The 16,903-nt window shown below is 46.4% G+C and overlaps 3 protein-coding genes across 3 annotated transcripts, besides 8 other annotated features; 2 read left to right on the forward strand and 1 right to left on the reverse strand.

Annotated features, from left to right (window-relative positions):
• Positions 1-764: 764 nt before the first annotated feature.
• Positions 765-7,484, forward strand: PVX_117155 (hypothetical protein; the record flags this gene model as incomplete). Its single annotated transcript, XM_001615676.1, has 1 exon — positions 765-7,484. The coding sequence occupies one exon, from the start codon at positions 765-767 to the stop codon at positions 7,482-7,484; it is 6,720 nt and encodes a 2,239-aa protein (XP_001615726.1).
• Positions 2,958-2,981: a microsatellite.
• Positions 5,559-5,580: a microsatellite.
• Positions 6,137-6,189: a microsatellite.
• Positions 6,454-6,477: a microsatellite.
• Positions 7,485-9,279: 1,795 nt separating the features above from the next.
• Positions 9,280-11,835, reverse strand: PVX_117160 (protein serine/threonine phosphatase, putative; the record flags this gene model as incomplete). Its single annotated transcript, XM_001615677.1, has 1 exon — positions 9,280-11,835. One exon carries the CDS (start codon positions 11,833-11,835, stop codon positions 9,280-9,282), a length of 2,556 nt encoding a protein of 851 aa, XP_001615727.1.
• A 1,928-nt stretch (positions 11,836-13,763) lies between these two features.
• Positions 13,764-13,861: a microsatellite.
• An 18-nt stretch (positions 13,862-13,879) lies between these two features.
• Positions 13,880-16,786, forward strand: PVX_117165 (hypothetical protein, conserved). The gene is made up of 12 exons (XM_001615678.1): positions 13,880-14,122; positions 14,251-14,314; positions 14,552-14,633; positions 14,918-14,973; positions 15,120-15,205; positions 15,340-15,402; positions 15,525-15,544; positions 15,655-15,797; positions 15,962-16,151; positions 16,300-16,351; positions 16,456-16,467; positions 16,586-16,786. Exons 1-12 carry the CDS (start codon positions 14,013-14,015, stop codon positions 16,647-16,649), a joined length of 942 nt encoding a protein of 313 aa, XP_001615728.1. The 5' UTR covers positions 13,880-14,012; the 3' UTR covers positions 16,650-16,786.
• Positions 14,409-14,466: a microsatellite.
• Positions 16,312-16,342: a microsatellite.
• Positions 16,787-16,884: 98 nt separating the features above from the next.
• Positions 16,885-16,903: part of a microsatellite that runs on past the window's edge.

Raw genomic sequence — 16,903 nt, forward strand, 5'->3', positions numbered from 1 at the left:
TAGATGGTGAAAAGAGAGCACAGGGCACGTACTTCCCCTAGACGCACCGCTGTCTGCGAGCACCTGCATTCGTTTGTGTGACTGCCGATTGATCTGCTGATTTTATTAGGAAATGATTTGATGGCCGATTTGTTGGCCGATTTGTTGGCCTTTTCTCCGACCGATTTGTTAGCCAATTTGCTATCCCCTTTTACCCCCTTCCTTTTACACCCCATGATGATTCACAGCACTTTGGCCGTGTGCCTAGCCCGCCAAAATACTCACAAGATTACTTCCCCTTAGTTGGGACACTTCGCAGTAGTGCCTTTCCCATTTTTTATGTACACGTGCATTTACATGCAAAAGTTTGAAAAGCGAAGGAGAAACTACCCTAGAGTGCGTTATTAGAACCACCGCCATATGAGAAATTTCTCACTGATGTTTTTAAGCTCCTTTTTTTTTTATGTTTTCCCTGCCTGTTCCCCTTTGGCGAGCTCAGTTTGTTGCATGTGTGGGGTTTATAGGGGTGTAGGCAGTGCCTGATTGTGTTTTATTAGAGCGTATGTTTTTTTTCGCTATGCCTTTCTGCCGCACCGTTTTGCTGCGCCTTTTTGCTTCACTTTTTCCCTGCCTTGTTTGTTGCACTGTTCACCGCACTGCTAACCGCACTGATCAATGCACTGCCCACTGCACCGTTTTTTTTTGTTTTTTTTTTCTGCACCGTTTCGCCATTGCCTAATAATGCCAATTTAAGGATCCACCTGAAGCCCTGGCGAAGTGACCAAATGGATATTCACCACTCGAGAGAGGGCGCGCAGGGCACTTCCAGGATGGGCAACGAGAAGGCACAAGTTAGGGAAATGCTGCACGAGAAAGGTGTGGCATCCAAAGGGGGTGCCGCAGAATATAGCCAGGCGAGAACTGCAAAGGGGACCCATTTGAGCGGCGCCCCCAAAGAAAAGCCAAACATTAAGACAGTCATTCATTCTAGTGGTAAATCTTTCAAAACGAAAATAAAAAAATTAAAAAAAAAATATAAAAATGTTCATACGGTAAGTAATAATAATGATGAGCATGTGAAGGCCCTTCTGCATATACACCATAGTAGCCACCATGGCGACACAGATGAAGAGGGAAACTCCATCAGCCTAAACAATGTTAACGGTACGAAATATGTATGTGCAAAGCTGAGGGAAGGAGACCAGAATGGGGTGAACTTACCCCCCAACGATGAAGCAAAAACAGGGGATCCTTTTCGAAGAAGTGGAGAAAATTTTATTAATTCTGCTTGGCCAAACCATAAGCGTAGCAACGGTACGTTGCCTAGCCGGGTTGGCATCGACAGCCTGAGCGGTTTTGCGCCAGTCGTTGAGGGAGATGATGACGCAGCTGATGATACAGATGATGTGTCTTCGCAAGCTGCGAGCGAAAAATGCGACGATTCACCAAGTGAGAACCTTCCCCCTCCACATGTGCAAAAAATGGATGAAGTTAACATCGCGCTGGGGGAAAAACACTCCCGTAGGGTAAACCATATAAATGAACCTCCCAACATTAAGCACAGCGTGTCGTGCTCATGTGATGAATGGAGCCGCTCGGGTGTAGAGGAGGATAAGCCAAGGACGCCGGTCAACAATATTGGGAACACGAATGATGAAATTGAGGGGTGTAGAACGGAGTCATCTGGCGAGGGAATTTCGCGCGATGGTGGTAGTGATGGTGGTGGCGATGGTGGTAGTGATGATGGAGGGGAAGGGGGACACCCAGAGGGAGACGCGATGAGCAAAGAAGAAAAAGCCATAAACGAGGGTAACTTAAATGAACCGCTTATGGGGGAAGGGAACGTAGTAGAACCCCACGAAGGTGAAAACATATGGGGGGATATTGCTCATGTGGGTGGACTAGTGGAGGGGGAAATAGGAACAACGAGTGGTGATCACCATGCAGAGGAGGATGGGGGCGAACTGGGAAGCCCTCCGAGCGAGGAAAGGTTCAGTGCCGTTCGTTTCGAAGCGAGAGGGGGTAGTCACTCGTCACGTGGAGAAGTTTCGGGCGAACAAGTTAGTGATGAGATGAGTGTGGCTGGGGATGTGCAGCAGCAGGGGGGAGTTGAAAATGGGCACGGGGAAGATGTGCACGGGGAAAATGGCCATGATGAAAATGGCCTCGGTGAAAATTACCTAGGTGAAGATTTCCACGGCGAAGAGGCCCGACGTGAGGACTGCCAAGGAGAGCACCGCCAACGAGAAAGTTACCCATTGGAGTGGCACCAACGCGAAGGTTTCCCACTGGAGAGCCGCCCAAACGAGCGAGGTCCACCCCCAACCACCGCCCAGGAAGAGAAGTTCGATTTGCGAAACATTCTCACCTGCAACGTAGACACGTTCAACGGAGGACAAGGAGAAATGGAAAAGCTAAATCGTCTAATTAGCTTCCGAGATAATGCAGAAAAGTACCTGCAAAGTTACATAAACTCGTTTCTAAACGACTTCTTTTTGATGTCATCCTATCTGCCCTACTTACACTACTACGACGAGAATACATACGGTAAGAAGGAAATGAATTTTTTAAAAATTGTAACCCATTTTATGGATCTTTTTCACTGCAATAAAAAGATGAGCAAAAAAATACGCGACTTTAAAAACGATTTTGTAAATTCATCACTAAATGAGAAAATAAAATACGTCGATAAGTTTCCATTTTTAAAATTGCCCGAAGTGTGCACAGACAGAGTGAAGGGCCAATTTCTGAAACTGCTAAAGGAATATTGCAGGAGGAAAAAAAAAAAAAAAAAAAAAAATTATTACCAATTCTTTTTGTGCCGCAAATTTGTTAATCAAATTTTTAAGTTAAAGGAAAAGTGGGTCGAAAATAATTTTCTCCAAATTGGGTTCAGCGGGTTGGGCCCACCCGCGGCGCAGCAGAAGCGGCAGCAGGGTAGCGGTGGTGAGATGGAGGAGAGACACGAAGTGAAGGCCCCGCTTGGAAGGCCACTCCTAAAGGAATCTACAAAAGAGGAAGGTTACCTTTTCCACAATGTTAAGGAGAGGAGTCCGAACGGGCAGGGGCAAAAGAGTCACCACCAAATGGGTGAAAAATGGCACAACGATATTTTTTACGAACAAATTGTAGCTGCTCCCTTTTTAAAAGAAGAGAACATTTCTAATGGTGACTTTACGAAGGCCATGAAAACGAAGATGCCCTCGTTAGATGATCTCGCAAGGAAGTTTACCCCATTAAGTGACGCGAAAAAAATGGAACATGCTAGTGGGTTCTCCCCCCCGCAGAGTAAGCATTCCATCCGGAAGCATCTGAACCCAGTGGTCAGAAACGAACTCTTCAATGTGTTTCATTTGACTGATGCGAAATATAGGGAAAAAATTTACACAAAAAATGAGGACCGACACATTATCAATAACATTTCTTTTTATAAACACAAAATAAACAGGCTCTATGCCTATCTCATGGCTTGTGCCCTTATGGGACATTCCCCGAACTTTACGCAGCCGCATATATCATGGAGCGGGGCCTCCGATGTGAGGGGAGACCCCAGAGAAGACCTGCAAGTTGAATTACCCCCCAGGAATAGCGGCAGCCTCCGCAGTTACAACGAAGAACACACAACAAATGCGCTCAACGAAAAGGACAGAGGGTCCCCAAACAGATGCATCAGTTTATGCACTTTAATAAAAATTGCCAACGAGTTTGTAAAAAATAACGGGGGTTCTAGCAAGGGGGGGGGACAGAAAAATAAAACCCCACTTAATTCCAATTCGGAGAGTCTATCAAAAGATATGGACATCCTTGCGAGCAATTTTTTGCAAGACGGGGCATATAATAGTGCACCGCGTGATGTCGGGCAGAATGCAAAAAGGTCATACATCTCCACACCGTCTGATGAAGCTAAGCGGTTGAATAGCTTTCCGATCGAATGGGGGGTGAAAAATGTGGACGTTTGCAATGGGAAGGGTGCGCTGGAGGGATTGGCTAATAGAGCCACGTGTGTTCCACGTGAAACGAGCAAATTGGGCGAAGCGGGGAATGAGTCGCCCGTTAAATGGGAGGAGGTCAGCGGGGGAGGCGATCTGCAGCGCGGGCCCCGTGAAGGCAGTGGAAGGAAACTCACCTCGGCTTTGAGTGTAGATGGCCAAGTGTATGCCACCCCAGATGAACGACGCGACCCCCATCTCCCTGTGAAGGAAAAAAAAACGGACGACAAATTTCAGCTGTCACCCGACTTGCAACTCCTATACGATGCGTACAACAACGGAGAGCAAATCATCGTCTTAAAGAATAAAAACAAATTGTTGCATAATTCGGACAAGGGCACAAAATTTACCCGCCTGTCAAAGCATTCCCCGTTCCATGCTAATGACAGTTGGCAGAGTGGGGTCGGCCCTTCCAAGGGAACTCCACCCACTGTGTGGAAGAGACAAATGGGCTGCATGAACATCCAACCGGATTGCACCTACGTGAAGAACACACACGGGGGGATCCTTCAAAATGAAAATTCTTCTGCCATGACATACCCGTACGATGTGCAGACTCGTGACAGCAACATGCCATTTTTGCAGAACGGCTTCTTTCGCCAGAGGCACGGAGAAGGCGCCTGTAGGGGTTATAGTAATAAGGGGTCCCTGGCTGCGTCGGGCGCGACCAGTGGGAACCACACCATTAGCAGTAATGACATCCACATGAATGGCGCCATCGAGCAGTTGAGCAAATTTGACAAAGTGCAAAACAGGGTGCACTCTATAGACAGTAACAACATCCTGGTGAATACCTCCAGTGGGGGATTTACCAAATGTAGGAAATTGGCAAACGTGATGTGCCCTCAGTATGCACCTGGGGCTCTTCACTACATTAATGGCGTAAATGCAGGTGTGCAGAGTTGCTCTAAAGTGAATTTAAAAAGTGTAGATCATTGTGCAAACGGGAATAATGTGAGTGGTGGTTTCCCTTTCTCCCACCCACCCCTAAAACAACAACCACTCAGTAACTACCTAACTCAGTCGACCAGTTACATGAACCAGTTTGACGACCATTCCCAGAGCCTGTGCAACCAAATGGGGAATACACACCCGTTTATATTTGAACAAATGCAAAAGGAAAGGAGTATCTTATATAACCAAAATGGGTACCCCCACTTTGCACTGACGAATAATTATTTCGCAGATGCTACTAATCCGTTTGCACAAAATGGAAAAGGAGGTGGTAACATCTGTGGGAGGTACTACCACTCAAATGAGAACCTCAGTTACACTCATCAAGGGGAACAAAACGCCGCTAACAATGTGGGCAGCGGGACGGACCACATAAATGGAAGCAACCAAATGGAACAGCCGTGTGTGTATTTACCAAACGGAGCCAGCGACAACCGTTTTGAAAGTGCTTCCGAGGATGGCACGTATTCGGTGAGTCATCAGCACAAGCGGTGTGTTGAACAAGTGGTGGGAAAGGACAACGATGGGGGGGCGGTGCGAAAGGGCAATGATGATGACGAGGTGGAAAACCAAAACGGCTGCTTTAACGATGTACGCCACGATCCAGATGGCACACACAAAAGTAGCACCACCGGTGGGGAATGCAAAGGGGGAGATGATCACACGGAGGCCACTGAGGAGAGCTACCCCCCCAGAGGGATGAACGCACTGTTGGGTGAAGGGAGCAAACAAGTGGTCAGCACTGATGTAGGTGGAAACCATCAACAGTGCCATGGAAATGACCCAACTGGTGACGAACAGGGTAGCAACATCACTACGGCAGGTGAGGATCATCTCAACAGGAATGTAAAAGGGAGAGATGACTGTAAAGAGGAATGCAGTCATAGCAAAGGTGAGGGAGAAAAAGAGCCCCCCTTGAACTCGAATAATAATTCTTCACAAAATAGTAGCCAAGATACCAGCGGATCATCGCCAGGGGAGGAAAACGCTCATAAGAAAAACCACCCGGGGGATAACTGGCCCTCCACGGAAGGTACAAATTTGCATGTGGGTGCGTATGCAGAGGGTACCATTAACGGGGACACCGGTGTGAGAAGCATGCGCAGTGATAACCACGATGGGAGTGTCTCCCCCAACGCCGCAGATTCAGATGCGGACACAGGTTCGCCCACCCACCAAAAAGGGGAGCCCTCCCATGAAGGTAACCCAACGAGTGAGGAACTTGCAGATCCTCTCAAATCTGCATGCAACGATGACGAATATGCGTGCAGCCAAAATTTGCAGCACCTAAGTAACCCCTCAAGGGGGGAGAACCCCCTTCAAAGCAGTCACCTGGTGAATAACCATGCTGGCCATTTTAACGTGAAGAACCAACCCCGTAAAGACAACTCCTGTGAGGGCATTGCCAACGTGAACACGGGTGCCCATTCGGTAGAAGCAAATGGGGATGACTCATACCATGGCGGTAGTGCTCCACTTGGGGGGGAGGGAGACGAAAAATCGATCAATTTTAACGAAATGGGCGCCCCGATGGATTATGCCCCTATTCGTGGGGATAGCGTGAGGAGCGCCGTTGGAGGAAGTGGCCCCCTCAATAGTCACATCACCCGAATGGGCATAAACAAATCGAACCAAATGAACAGCATCACCTTTTCGATAGACAGCACAGGGAACGAAACCAAATATAAGATCGCCGAAGAGATGGTCAGCCTGATGAGACAGACAGATGCATACAGACCCCCCTGTGGACACTACCAAGGGAGCGACGCAGACACGAGCATGGCGAGCCTGTACAAGCCATTCAGCTTTAATGGAATGATGATGCCCCCTTACCACAACGCAAGAAGTAACGTGAAAAATTACCCTAGTGCAGAAATGAGGAGCAATATAAATGTGCATAATTATAATATGAACAAAAATGAGAACGCCGAAATGGCGAATGACTGTCTGGGCACACCTCCCCCCCAGAGCAACTTGCCAACAAACACGTATGGATACCCATACAGTTATAACATGGGGAGTTATTTTCTAAATGGGGTCCATTTGGTCGGCTTAGAAAATCGCACAGGTGAAAGACCTGCGAGGAATAATTTAGACTTTGCCAATTATAATGGCATGCTCAATGAGTGCTGTGATGGGGAGGACGAGGAGTGGGATCCCCAGCAGGAGGGTCTGCATCGGGAGGGTCCCCACCCGGAGGATCCGCTGCAGGATGACGACCGAAGCGGGGGGTCCTTCCCATCCTCGAGCAGTTTAATAAGAAGGGACAAAACGCAAAAGGAGAAGAAGAAGAATGCCAATATGAACACAAACAAACCGCAACCATTCGGTTTAAATGCCTGTAAGAAAAAAAAGATAGGAAACAGTGGACCCCCCACAGCCGAGAAATTGAGCGAACTGCTGCATGAGAAGAATTTGTCGGTGCCACAAATAGCGGCAATATACGGGGTGCACAGAACGACTGTCGCGCGGTGGTGCTATAATAGGAAGATTATCCAAAAGTCGAGCAACTACCAGGGGAGGAAGAAATCGCCCTCCAAGGTGGGCGCCGAGTACGCCTAGTGGGTTAAGCGGCAAAGGGGGAGCACTATACTCAGAATTATCTTTATTTTTTTATTTATTTTTTTTTTTTCGTGCTGTATTGTGCTTACTGTGCACCCCATCAGTGAGGAATGACCTCCAGCGCGCCCCCATTCGCGCTGCAAATTCGATCAGACAGGCCAACCCTCGGGAAAGTGGGGGGCACCGAAAATCTGCCGCGCTGATCTGCGGGCCGTTCGACCATTTACGCACCTTTACACCGTCACGCTGCTGACATGCGGTTGAAGGGGTGCCATAAGGTGAACAAAACAATTTTGTGCTGCACAGTTTGTAGGCATGCCACTGTGCCTTTTTCCACCCATTTTGCATTCACCCAATTCGTTTGATGCGTTTGCTATTCCTCCTTATTACGTTTATTCCCCTTCCGCATATTATGATACTTGTTAATGTGATTTTTTTTTTTTTTTTTTTTATACCTTCTTGAATGCGGCTCGCATTCGGGAAGAAACCGCAAATAAAAGGCATAAAAAAGAACACCAACAAAATGGGAACAAAATTATGAAGCCGAATGGAGCAATTTTGCAAACCTCAAAATGAATTTTTTTAAGATTTATCTTCTCTCTCATCAATGATGGCGCGATAAATGCAGAGTTCGCTCTGGAACGTTTGCTTAGGCACACCATGAACGGGTGATTAACATCCCATTGCTGTCCGTGTGGGTGACAACGACAACCCAGTAAGGTGTAAACATAAAAATGCGCTTTACCGGAAGTCACCACAGATTGCGCTTTTCAACTGAAACGACAGTGGCAAAAGTTATGTAGGCACATTAGACCACCCCGATAGCCGCTGATTTTTTTTTTTTTTTTTTTTTACGATATGATACCAAAAAAGAGCACAGTTTATTTAACAATGTCGCGCGCATAAAAAAAAGGCAAAATAAATAACTGCGAGGATAATTTTACAAATAATGCAATGAGCAGCAGGGTGAACAGCAAAGATGATGCACCTTCGCCATTCATGTTTCCTTTTCTCAAACGCACTCCTCCCGTTTACCTACGTAAAATGTCATTCATGTGTGTCCCCCTTCCGAACGCCATTTTAACGTATTTAAAAAAAAAAAGACCCCTCCTGGGGTGAACGTTTTATTTTCCCCTACGGGTGAGCGAGTAGGGCGTTCTAAATCACAAATAAAATGGGGGTTACACAAATGAAGTTTTTTTCGAAGGTTTTCTATCACCCATTTGGGCATGCGCGCCTTTTCGCTTTGAGACACGTGAGGGGCGAAATGACGTGACGGGTGACGGCAGGGGGGGGAGAGGGGGTTCACAAAATGAAGCAAAAAAGGAACACGATCATGAACGCGCAAAGTCAAGCAAAAGACGAACACGATCACGAACGCGCAAAGTCAAGCAAACAACCAACACGAGCATGAACGCGCAAGGTGAAGCAAACAACCAACACGAGCATGAACGCGCAAAGTGAAACAAAAAACGAAAAAGAAAAAACCAACGTTGCGAAAAAGTGAATCCCATAGGTGTACACAAAATTTTAATTACACATATGCATGAGCGGTCAAATGGTGCAGGAAAAAAAAAAGAAAAATGCTACGGGGCTCCAAAGTTCAGTTCCCTCATCTTGGGTTGATTTCTCGGCGGCGTCGGGGGTCTCAGCTCGGTCATTTTGGTGTCCCTTCGAAAAAGCAAAAGGGGGGAGTGATGCACATGAGTGTTTACTACGCGGTGTACGTGGCAGCACAGCGGAAGCACGTCTGCGTAATGCAGGCACTCCCGTGCATTGACCGCCATCTCCCCACTTACCACGTGTTGAAGAAGCGAATTTCGTCCTTGGCCGGGTATATCAGCTTCGGAATGACGGTGAGGTCCCTGCGGATGAAGAGCAACGCCCCCGCGTTCTTGTGCGAGTTGCAATAATTGGTGGCCGAAAAAAGGGTTATCAGTTTGCCCCCCGCGAATCTCTCAAACCCATCCATGACGCACTCATGAGCACGTATAATCAGCTGCAAATCGTTGTCCTCTAAAAACTTATGAACACGGTCAGGTCCGTACTTAACAATATGGCCAGTACCATCAGGGTCTCTTATATCATTGGGGATGGTTCCCAAAATGGAATCATTGTCAGTAGGATCAGACCAAAGCAAATCGGTAACCTTCTGCTCATTTAAATTTTGAGGAACTTGAGACACAACCAATGGTCTCCTCAACTGAGATATATCCGAAACGGTATGAATGGTTTTTCCTATCCCTCCATGAACACATAATATTTTCTCCTCTACAATAGCACCTATAGGTAGCCACTCAAACACTTGATTTATCTGAACCCAGCAGGAGGACTTATCGCTTATATCTTCCTTTAGTCTCCTTTTACACTCCTCCTGAAACCCATACAAGCTGTTTATGGCCATATCTTCATGATTGCCCCTTATCAAATGGATCTGCTTGGGGTACTTGCATTTTAACGCGAAAAGTAGGCAGATGACTTCTAAGCTGTTGGACCCTCTATCAACATAATCACCCAGAAATAAATAATCATTTGAGTCAATATCACCAATGGCATTTAATTTCTCCCCTAGGTCTTCTTCCACGGGGCATTTATACAGCTGAAATAGCCTCATGAGGTCGTAATACTGCCCATGTATATCTCCGTATATCTTTAAGGGGGCTCTTAATTTTAGTACCATATCTTCTTGCTTGAAAATGTCTATTACCATGGAACATAGGATGGAGATATTTCCCCAGGGGATAATAAAAATCGTCTCCGCATTATGATGGTATTGAATTTCAAATTGAGTTATATTTGGATTTAGCAAAGTTGTGATGACTTTATCGTACACTGTATTTTTAAATTCACTAATGTAGTTTACTGGTGTGCATAGGACGCCATTATTTATTTTCCTTCCTTCTTCTTCCAGCTTGTCAATTGATATTTTTCTGACCAATAGAGCGAAGTCGCTCCCCGTTTCTTGCACGGCGTGCGCATGTGCCGCTAGCCTTATTTTGTTCGACAGGGGCCTACTCGACAGGCGGAACAGCGACGAGCTGGGCGAGTCGAGCATGTTCCTCTGTTGCGCGGCGTGTGCGGTGTGTGCGCTTTGTGCGCTCGGTACACCCTGGCCGCTTTGCACATTCGCTGCTACCCCCCCGGCGCTCCCCTTCATGTCGTAGATCTGCTTGGCCCCCGCGTACTGGCTGCCCGCCGGGGCACTCGGCTGATGCGGGTTGATAACGTCTTGGCTGTTCAGGTTGAACGAACTGGCGCTTCGCACCTCGCTGGAGAGCTGCTTCTGCTTCAGGGAAGACTGCTTTAGGGTCTTCCTCTTATCCGCATCCAAGCCGGTGGCCGCATTCACCAGGATGCAACAGTCTAGGCATTCCAACTCGTTCGTCGGGAACTGCTGCGTCTGGTGAGTGAACCCCCCAAAGGTGTAAATCGTGTGCTTGTGCATCCACGAGGTGTGTCTAAATTTAGAAATGGCTGGCAAGGTCACCCACTCAATTGTCTCCGTATTGTACAGCGCAGTAGACAAAGGGATGGCACACCCGTTATCATTTCGACCCCCTAAAATAAACATTTTGGAGCCTATAAAAACGGCAGTATGTTGGTAACGCGCTTCGGGGGGGGCTCCCTTTTTTATGGGAGCTTCCACCCAATCCCATCTCCCATCTCTGTGCTGTCTCAACCCCCATGTGTCATCTAACGATTTATTTTCAGCACTTCTTCCACCAAATATGACAATCATCCCTGTCGCAGGTCCTTCTTTGCACATGTCAGCTGAGTGGTACACTCTAGGAGGGGGTGCCTTGCAATTATTTGATATGATCACTTGAACCCATTCGAATGGAGGCATTTCTACATGCATAAACCAAACATCATTCAATGTATGCTGACCATTATTCCCTCCAATTACAATTAAATTCGGTTTATTAAATACCATTACATGTCCATACCTTCTCCCGGGGGTTACTCCTTTGGTAGGCACCGTCATCCAAGAATACCGTTGCTCCTTTCGCAAATCTAGGATGTACAAATCGTCCAAGGAGAGGGACCCCCCTCCTGTTGCCCCCCCGTATATAACTAACTGCTGCTCATCAACACAAGCAGCTGCATGCGCTGCCCTCGCCGATGGGGTATTTTCCGTTGCTATTTTTTTCCATTTATTTTGTGTCAAATCATATATGTAGATGTCATCTGTTATGTTATACTTCCCCGCGTCGCCAATCGCCCCACCGAATACCGCCACTTTGTTGTTTCCTAGGTAGGTAGCCGTGTGTCCAAAACGAGGCGCTGGGATTTCTCCCTTTTGTTTTTCCTTTCTGCAAATGCTTGTTTCTTTAAACGATCCATTATTCATTTGGCGTACAAGCGGGGAGTAGCTATGCTTGGACGGGTAGGGGACCAAACGGTCAGCGGAAAAGCGGTACCATGTGCACACCCCACAACTGCATGTGTTTGCATGTATGTGCTCGCAAAAAGGTTGTCAAGGGGGAGAGTGTGTGATGGCAGACAAACGGAAAAAAAAGGTGTTGCCCTTTATTTTTGCCTGGACCAATTGGGCGAACGTGAAAAATGAATATTTTTAAAATTACTTTCGTGTGGGCTTCCCCCCGTCCTGCTTTCACTTTAAGCTGGTCTTTTTATCCCTTACGAGGGGGTGAAAGAGCAGGGGGAGCGAACAAGGAGAGCAAGCAGGTACGGGCGATCGTTCGCGAGGGGGGACCTACACGAGGGGGTTCACATGAGGAGGTTCACATGAGGAGGCTCACACGATTACGCATACATGTCGACACTTACGCGCGATTGCCTGAACCCCCGTGCAGGTGACGACAAGCGTAGGCCTGTTCGGCGCGGAACTCCCCCTCCCCTGTCACACTTGCACATGCAAATGAGAAGCTTCGGCGGTCCTCAAAAGGGACGGGCGGGCAAACAGGAAGAGGCATATGTGACGCACGAATATGTATATGGGGGGGAGGCGAGAAAAGCTCAACGCAGAATGGTTAGCAAAAAAAAAAAAAAAAAAGGCGGCAAATGTCAGTAGCACTAGGAATAGTGTATATGTACGTGTGAGCGCAACGATATTTGCGATTAGCTACATTGTCGCAAAGAATTTCAAATATTTACTCATACAAATGAATAGACATTTGACACATAAAAATATGCTCTGCGAAAGGGTTTATCCGTGGAACATGCGCAGTGTGTTTGAATAGCAGCGTTTTTTGTTCATTCGTTCGATCATTCGTTTGATCATTCGTTTTGTTCGTCCGTTTGTTCGTTCGTTTGTTCGTTCGTTTTGTTCGTTCGCTTGTTCATTTTTTTTTTTTTTTTTTTTTTTTTTCATTTTTTTTGACTGTTTTTACCACATTCACCACTTAATCAAAAAAAAAAAAAAAAAAAAAGATACACAAACCATTTTCTCACATTTTTTGTTCATTAAAAATGAAATATGCAAAATTCGCAAAGGAAGAAAAAATCAACGCATGAGAATCCTTTTTTTTGTTTTATTTTCCCCCCCAACTTTTCGTAAAATTAAATCCACTTTAAGGAAAAAATGAGGAAAGAATAATGCACACTCGCAAAGGTGTGCCAAGACTGAGGCATATAATAATGCTAATGGTTTAACCGAAATAAAATTTGAGACCAGTAATTTGCAAAATAGTGGATGCATATTTGGACCATCCTTCAACCTTTCCTCTGCTCGTTTATTTTGCGCAGATGGCACATGATTGAACCATTTCTATGTATACGTACTGACACCACGAGGTGGTTATTACACATATGTGTGGTGACGCAGAGGTCGCGATTTTACTCTGCTTCGGTTTCTTTCCGATGGGTTTCACTTTCGTTGCTTTGTCGTTGCTCCTGATCTTTGACCCCTGCGTCCATTTGAAAGCGAAATTGTTCATAGGAAAAAAAAAATGGACTGGTTTTAACGCTTATGTATGTGTAGTCCCTTCCTTGCCATTTGGAACCGCTCCTATTTCACGACTTCGTCGAGGGTAGGAGATTAACCGGGGGAAAGAAGACCCACCACGAATTGGCGCGCACAAAAGGGTGATTCATGGGAGTGAAAAAAAAAAAAAAATGTCACACAACCACATTTCACACATGCTGTTCCTTCTCCCACCGCGTCGTATAGCCAATTGTTAACGCATAAATTGGAGGTCAATTTTTAGAAAAAGTTTTTCTTTCGAGGGGGTGTCAAATTGGACTTTGGTGCACATTACTCTTTCGCGGCAGTGTCGTAATGTTTTTTTTTTTTTTTTCACGACGTGGGAAAGACACCTCCGTGCGTGCCATGTACGTACACTAAATTGTTGCTCTATAGCACATGCCCGGAAGGAAGCAAACTGGTAGGCATAAATCTAAAGCGAAGGGAATGCAAAAATAAGAGAGTCGTTGTCCTTACGAGTTGGTTTTGTTCTCCCCTTACTTCTCCTTTTACATCTCCTTTTTGTTCTCCCTTTTGTTCTCCCCCTTTTTGTCCTTCCCCATTTATTTTATTTTTTGTTTTTCCTTTGCCTGTCCGACAAAATGACGCCCCCTTTCCGCGTGCTCGCTTTACTGCTCGCCCTGCTTAATTTCGCCTCTCCAGAGGAAATTTTACCCACCAAGGAGACAGACAGCCCAATTTTTTACTACGGGTTTCAATACATACGTGCATAGGCACTATGAGGGTGTGGCCTAATGGTGATGACTAACCTGCTATGCATTTCACGTTCGGTTTTATCGACTCGCGTTTCTTCCTTTTTTTTTTTTTTTTTTTTTGCAGATTTATAAATAATGAGGGGTACCAGCATTACCTGCCGTCAAGGTATTCCAATGTGCTGAGAGATGTAAGGGCGGAGGGACTTGAAAAATGGTGGCCATGTTAACCACATCTAGCTAAGTTTAGCTAATTATAGCTACGTCTAGCCTCGCCTCACCGTATCTAATGCTGCATAACCCCGCCTAACTATTCATAACTGCCTCTTTTTCTCCTTCTCACTTCTCATTTATCGCGCGCGCTTCCCCTGTTCGGCCCCCTCATTACCCCCAAATCACCGTTGACCCTTAAAACCGCCCTTTTAAAGAGAGACTCAATAAGAGTGTCCTGCAATAAAGGCTACACCGTGGCAGTCAGAAAGGCGTCCATAATAGACCTGAACGAGGAAGGTTAACTGGAGGAAATTTTTCTCTTTCGAATGAGCCCCCTCTTGTGGGTGCCACCACATCTACACGAGAACAAATTTCGAAAAAGAACTTCAACGTGCGAATATTGCCTATGCCTCTATGTTGCGCGTTGTATATTTTAGACTGGGGTTCATAGAGCACTTTAAAAATAGGAGCCTTAACAAGCACCACGCATCAGCAGATCATGCATTCGGCTTCTTCAGTGTGCTCCCACCACCCCTCACTCACTGATTACGCGACCCTCTTTCCTCTCCTCCTTTCACCAGAAAATGACTACACAAATATGGCAAAGGAAATATGCTCCAAGAAGGAACAATGTCAGGTGGGAAGAAAGGACGAAACGAACAAACAAAACCGCTAGAGAAGCAGCAAATGAGGTGGAGAAGCGGGAGAAGGGTAGTGAACCTCCCCCAGCTACACACCCCTGGTGTAAGATTTACAAAAGCAAACATTTCTTCTCTTTCTAAGATCGACGTGCGGAAATTCAAAAGGAACACTAAGAACCCCCACTTGGACTTTTCTTCAGAACTGGCCCTAGAATACATCTGCATGAGGTCTGAGAGTCATTTTTTTCGCTTTACCCCTTTATAGAACTCACACGACAATGCGTGGGAAATATTCCTCGTAATTTATCACCCATGTTAACTATCACAAAATGGCACTAATGATTTTCCCCTCCTCATTTCAGTTCTTATAAAAACCTCTACGATGGAAACGCCTTCCACCAAGGAGTTACACACAAATACCTCGTGTAATGCTTTTTCTCCTCACTGGGAAAGAGCGGCCGATGGGGGGTAGCCCACACCATGGCACATTTACCCCCCACCTACACATATACATATAACTAATCGCATCTGCACATCCCCCTTGCAGAGTGCGGGACCAGTCTCTGGGTAATGCAAAATATTAAGGGAGCATGACAGTCAGCGTGTTCAGCGTGGTCTGTGAGACCAATAAGAGTATGCTTCACCACCGCATCGGAATGGCCCGCTTCCCCCCTCAGCGTGCGCGCAGAACAGCAGTAAAGTGACCAAGTTTGTGTCCATTTCGAAGGCGTTAGAGGCGTGCACCTTGAACAGCTGCAAATACGTCATGTGGAATGATGAAGACAAGCGGGCCGTCATCTGCGATGAGGATAATTTGGACGTAATGAGCATCGAGCCAAATGGCACAAAAATGAGAATGCGCTAGAGAGAGTATCAAAGTGGACGAAATTTATTCGCAAATTTTAAGCTACAAAAATGTGGTAAGCGAAATACAACAAATCCCCCGCGGGGTGCACACAAATGAAACGCTCTTTTCACCTTCAGCAACATTTCGTAGAAAGGAATAACAACGTAACGTATATGAACCCCGCCAATTTTTACACCCCGGGATATGCGACCTTCTTAAATTATATGTCCATCTGCGACCACGTTTTGAAAAGCGCGCCCTACAATTTGAGCACCCCCAAATCTGTGGACGTTTGCTCCCACCTGGACTGCGACTACTTCACAAGGAGTAACTCCCCAGAGGGTCGTCATCGCTGCGACGAAGGAGTGGCCACCGATGCGGCTGAAGGAGTGGCCATCACTTCGACGTGATCGCCATACACACATTTGCAACAAACGGGGGGGCCATTTAACGCCATCTCTCATAACTTCATCAGGCTTCGCCGGATCCATCAGGTCCCTGAGCAATCACGGGAACGGAAAAACTTGGTAAGCCGCAGAGAGAAAAAAAAAAAAAAAAAAATATATCATAAGGGGAGCAAGTATATACACATTTATACACCCCTCCCGAATATCCATTTTTATTTCCGCAGGTTCTGCCAGGGGTACAGGAAAGATAAAGTGCATACAGAGCTATACCTCCTTGTGCACACATCACACCGACAAGTGCCGCGGCTCCACCACCTTACGAACGAATGCCCCGCGCGGCATTCCTCTTCGCAGCTTCCCCACGATCATCCCAATGGACGGATTCGTCACGAGTGTTAAATTGAGCAAATTTACTTAAAAGGAATATTCTCATGTTCGCACGTGTTTTACCGGTATAAATTGTATAGCACATTCTACATGATGAGTGCATGCGCTGTGTACGTTTGTGCCTACGCGGAGGATGGCCTCTGACCGGTTCGCGTCTCTTCACCCCTATTCTCCTCTCTCCTCTCCTTTGTGGCAATTGTGTCAACGGGCGCATACGCGTGACGCCATTGCGCTATGGTCTTTTTTGAATATAAAGCAAAAGTGTTTATGTAACGCGTGATGCAA

This window comes from Plasmodium vivax, chromosome 12 (genome assembly GCF_000002415.2).
Source record: "Plasmodium vivax chromosome 12, whole genome shotgun sequence".
NCBI lineage: Eukaryota > Apicomplexa > Aconoidasida > Haemosporida > Plasmodiidae > Plasmodium > Plasmodium vivax.

Excerpts from the sequence above, each read along its gene's own strand:
- PVX_117165 (XM_001615678.1), top strand. The coding sequence starts at position 14,013 with ATGACGCCCCCTTTCCGCGTGCTCGCTTTACTGCTCGCCCTGCTTAAT. Across the intron at positions 14,315-14,551 it reads ATTCCAATGTGCTGAGAGAT|AGAGACTCAATAAGAGTGTC; the intron begins GTAAGGGCGGAG and ends GCCCTTTTAAAG. Across the intron at positions 15,545-15,654 it reads AGTGCGGGACCAGTCTCTGG|CGTGCGCGCAGAACAGCAGT; the intron begins GTAATGCAAAAT and ends TTCCCCCCTCAG.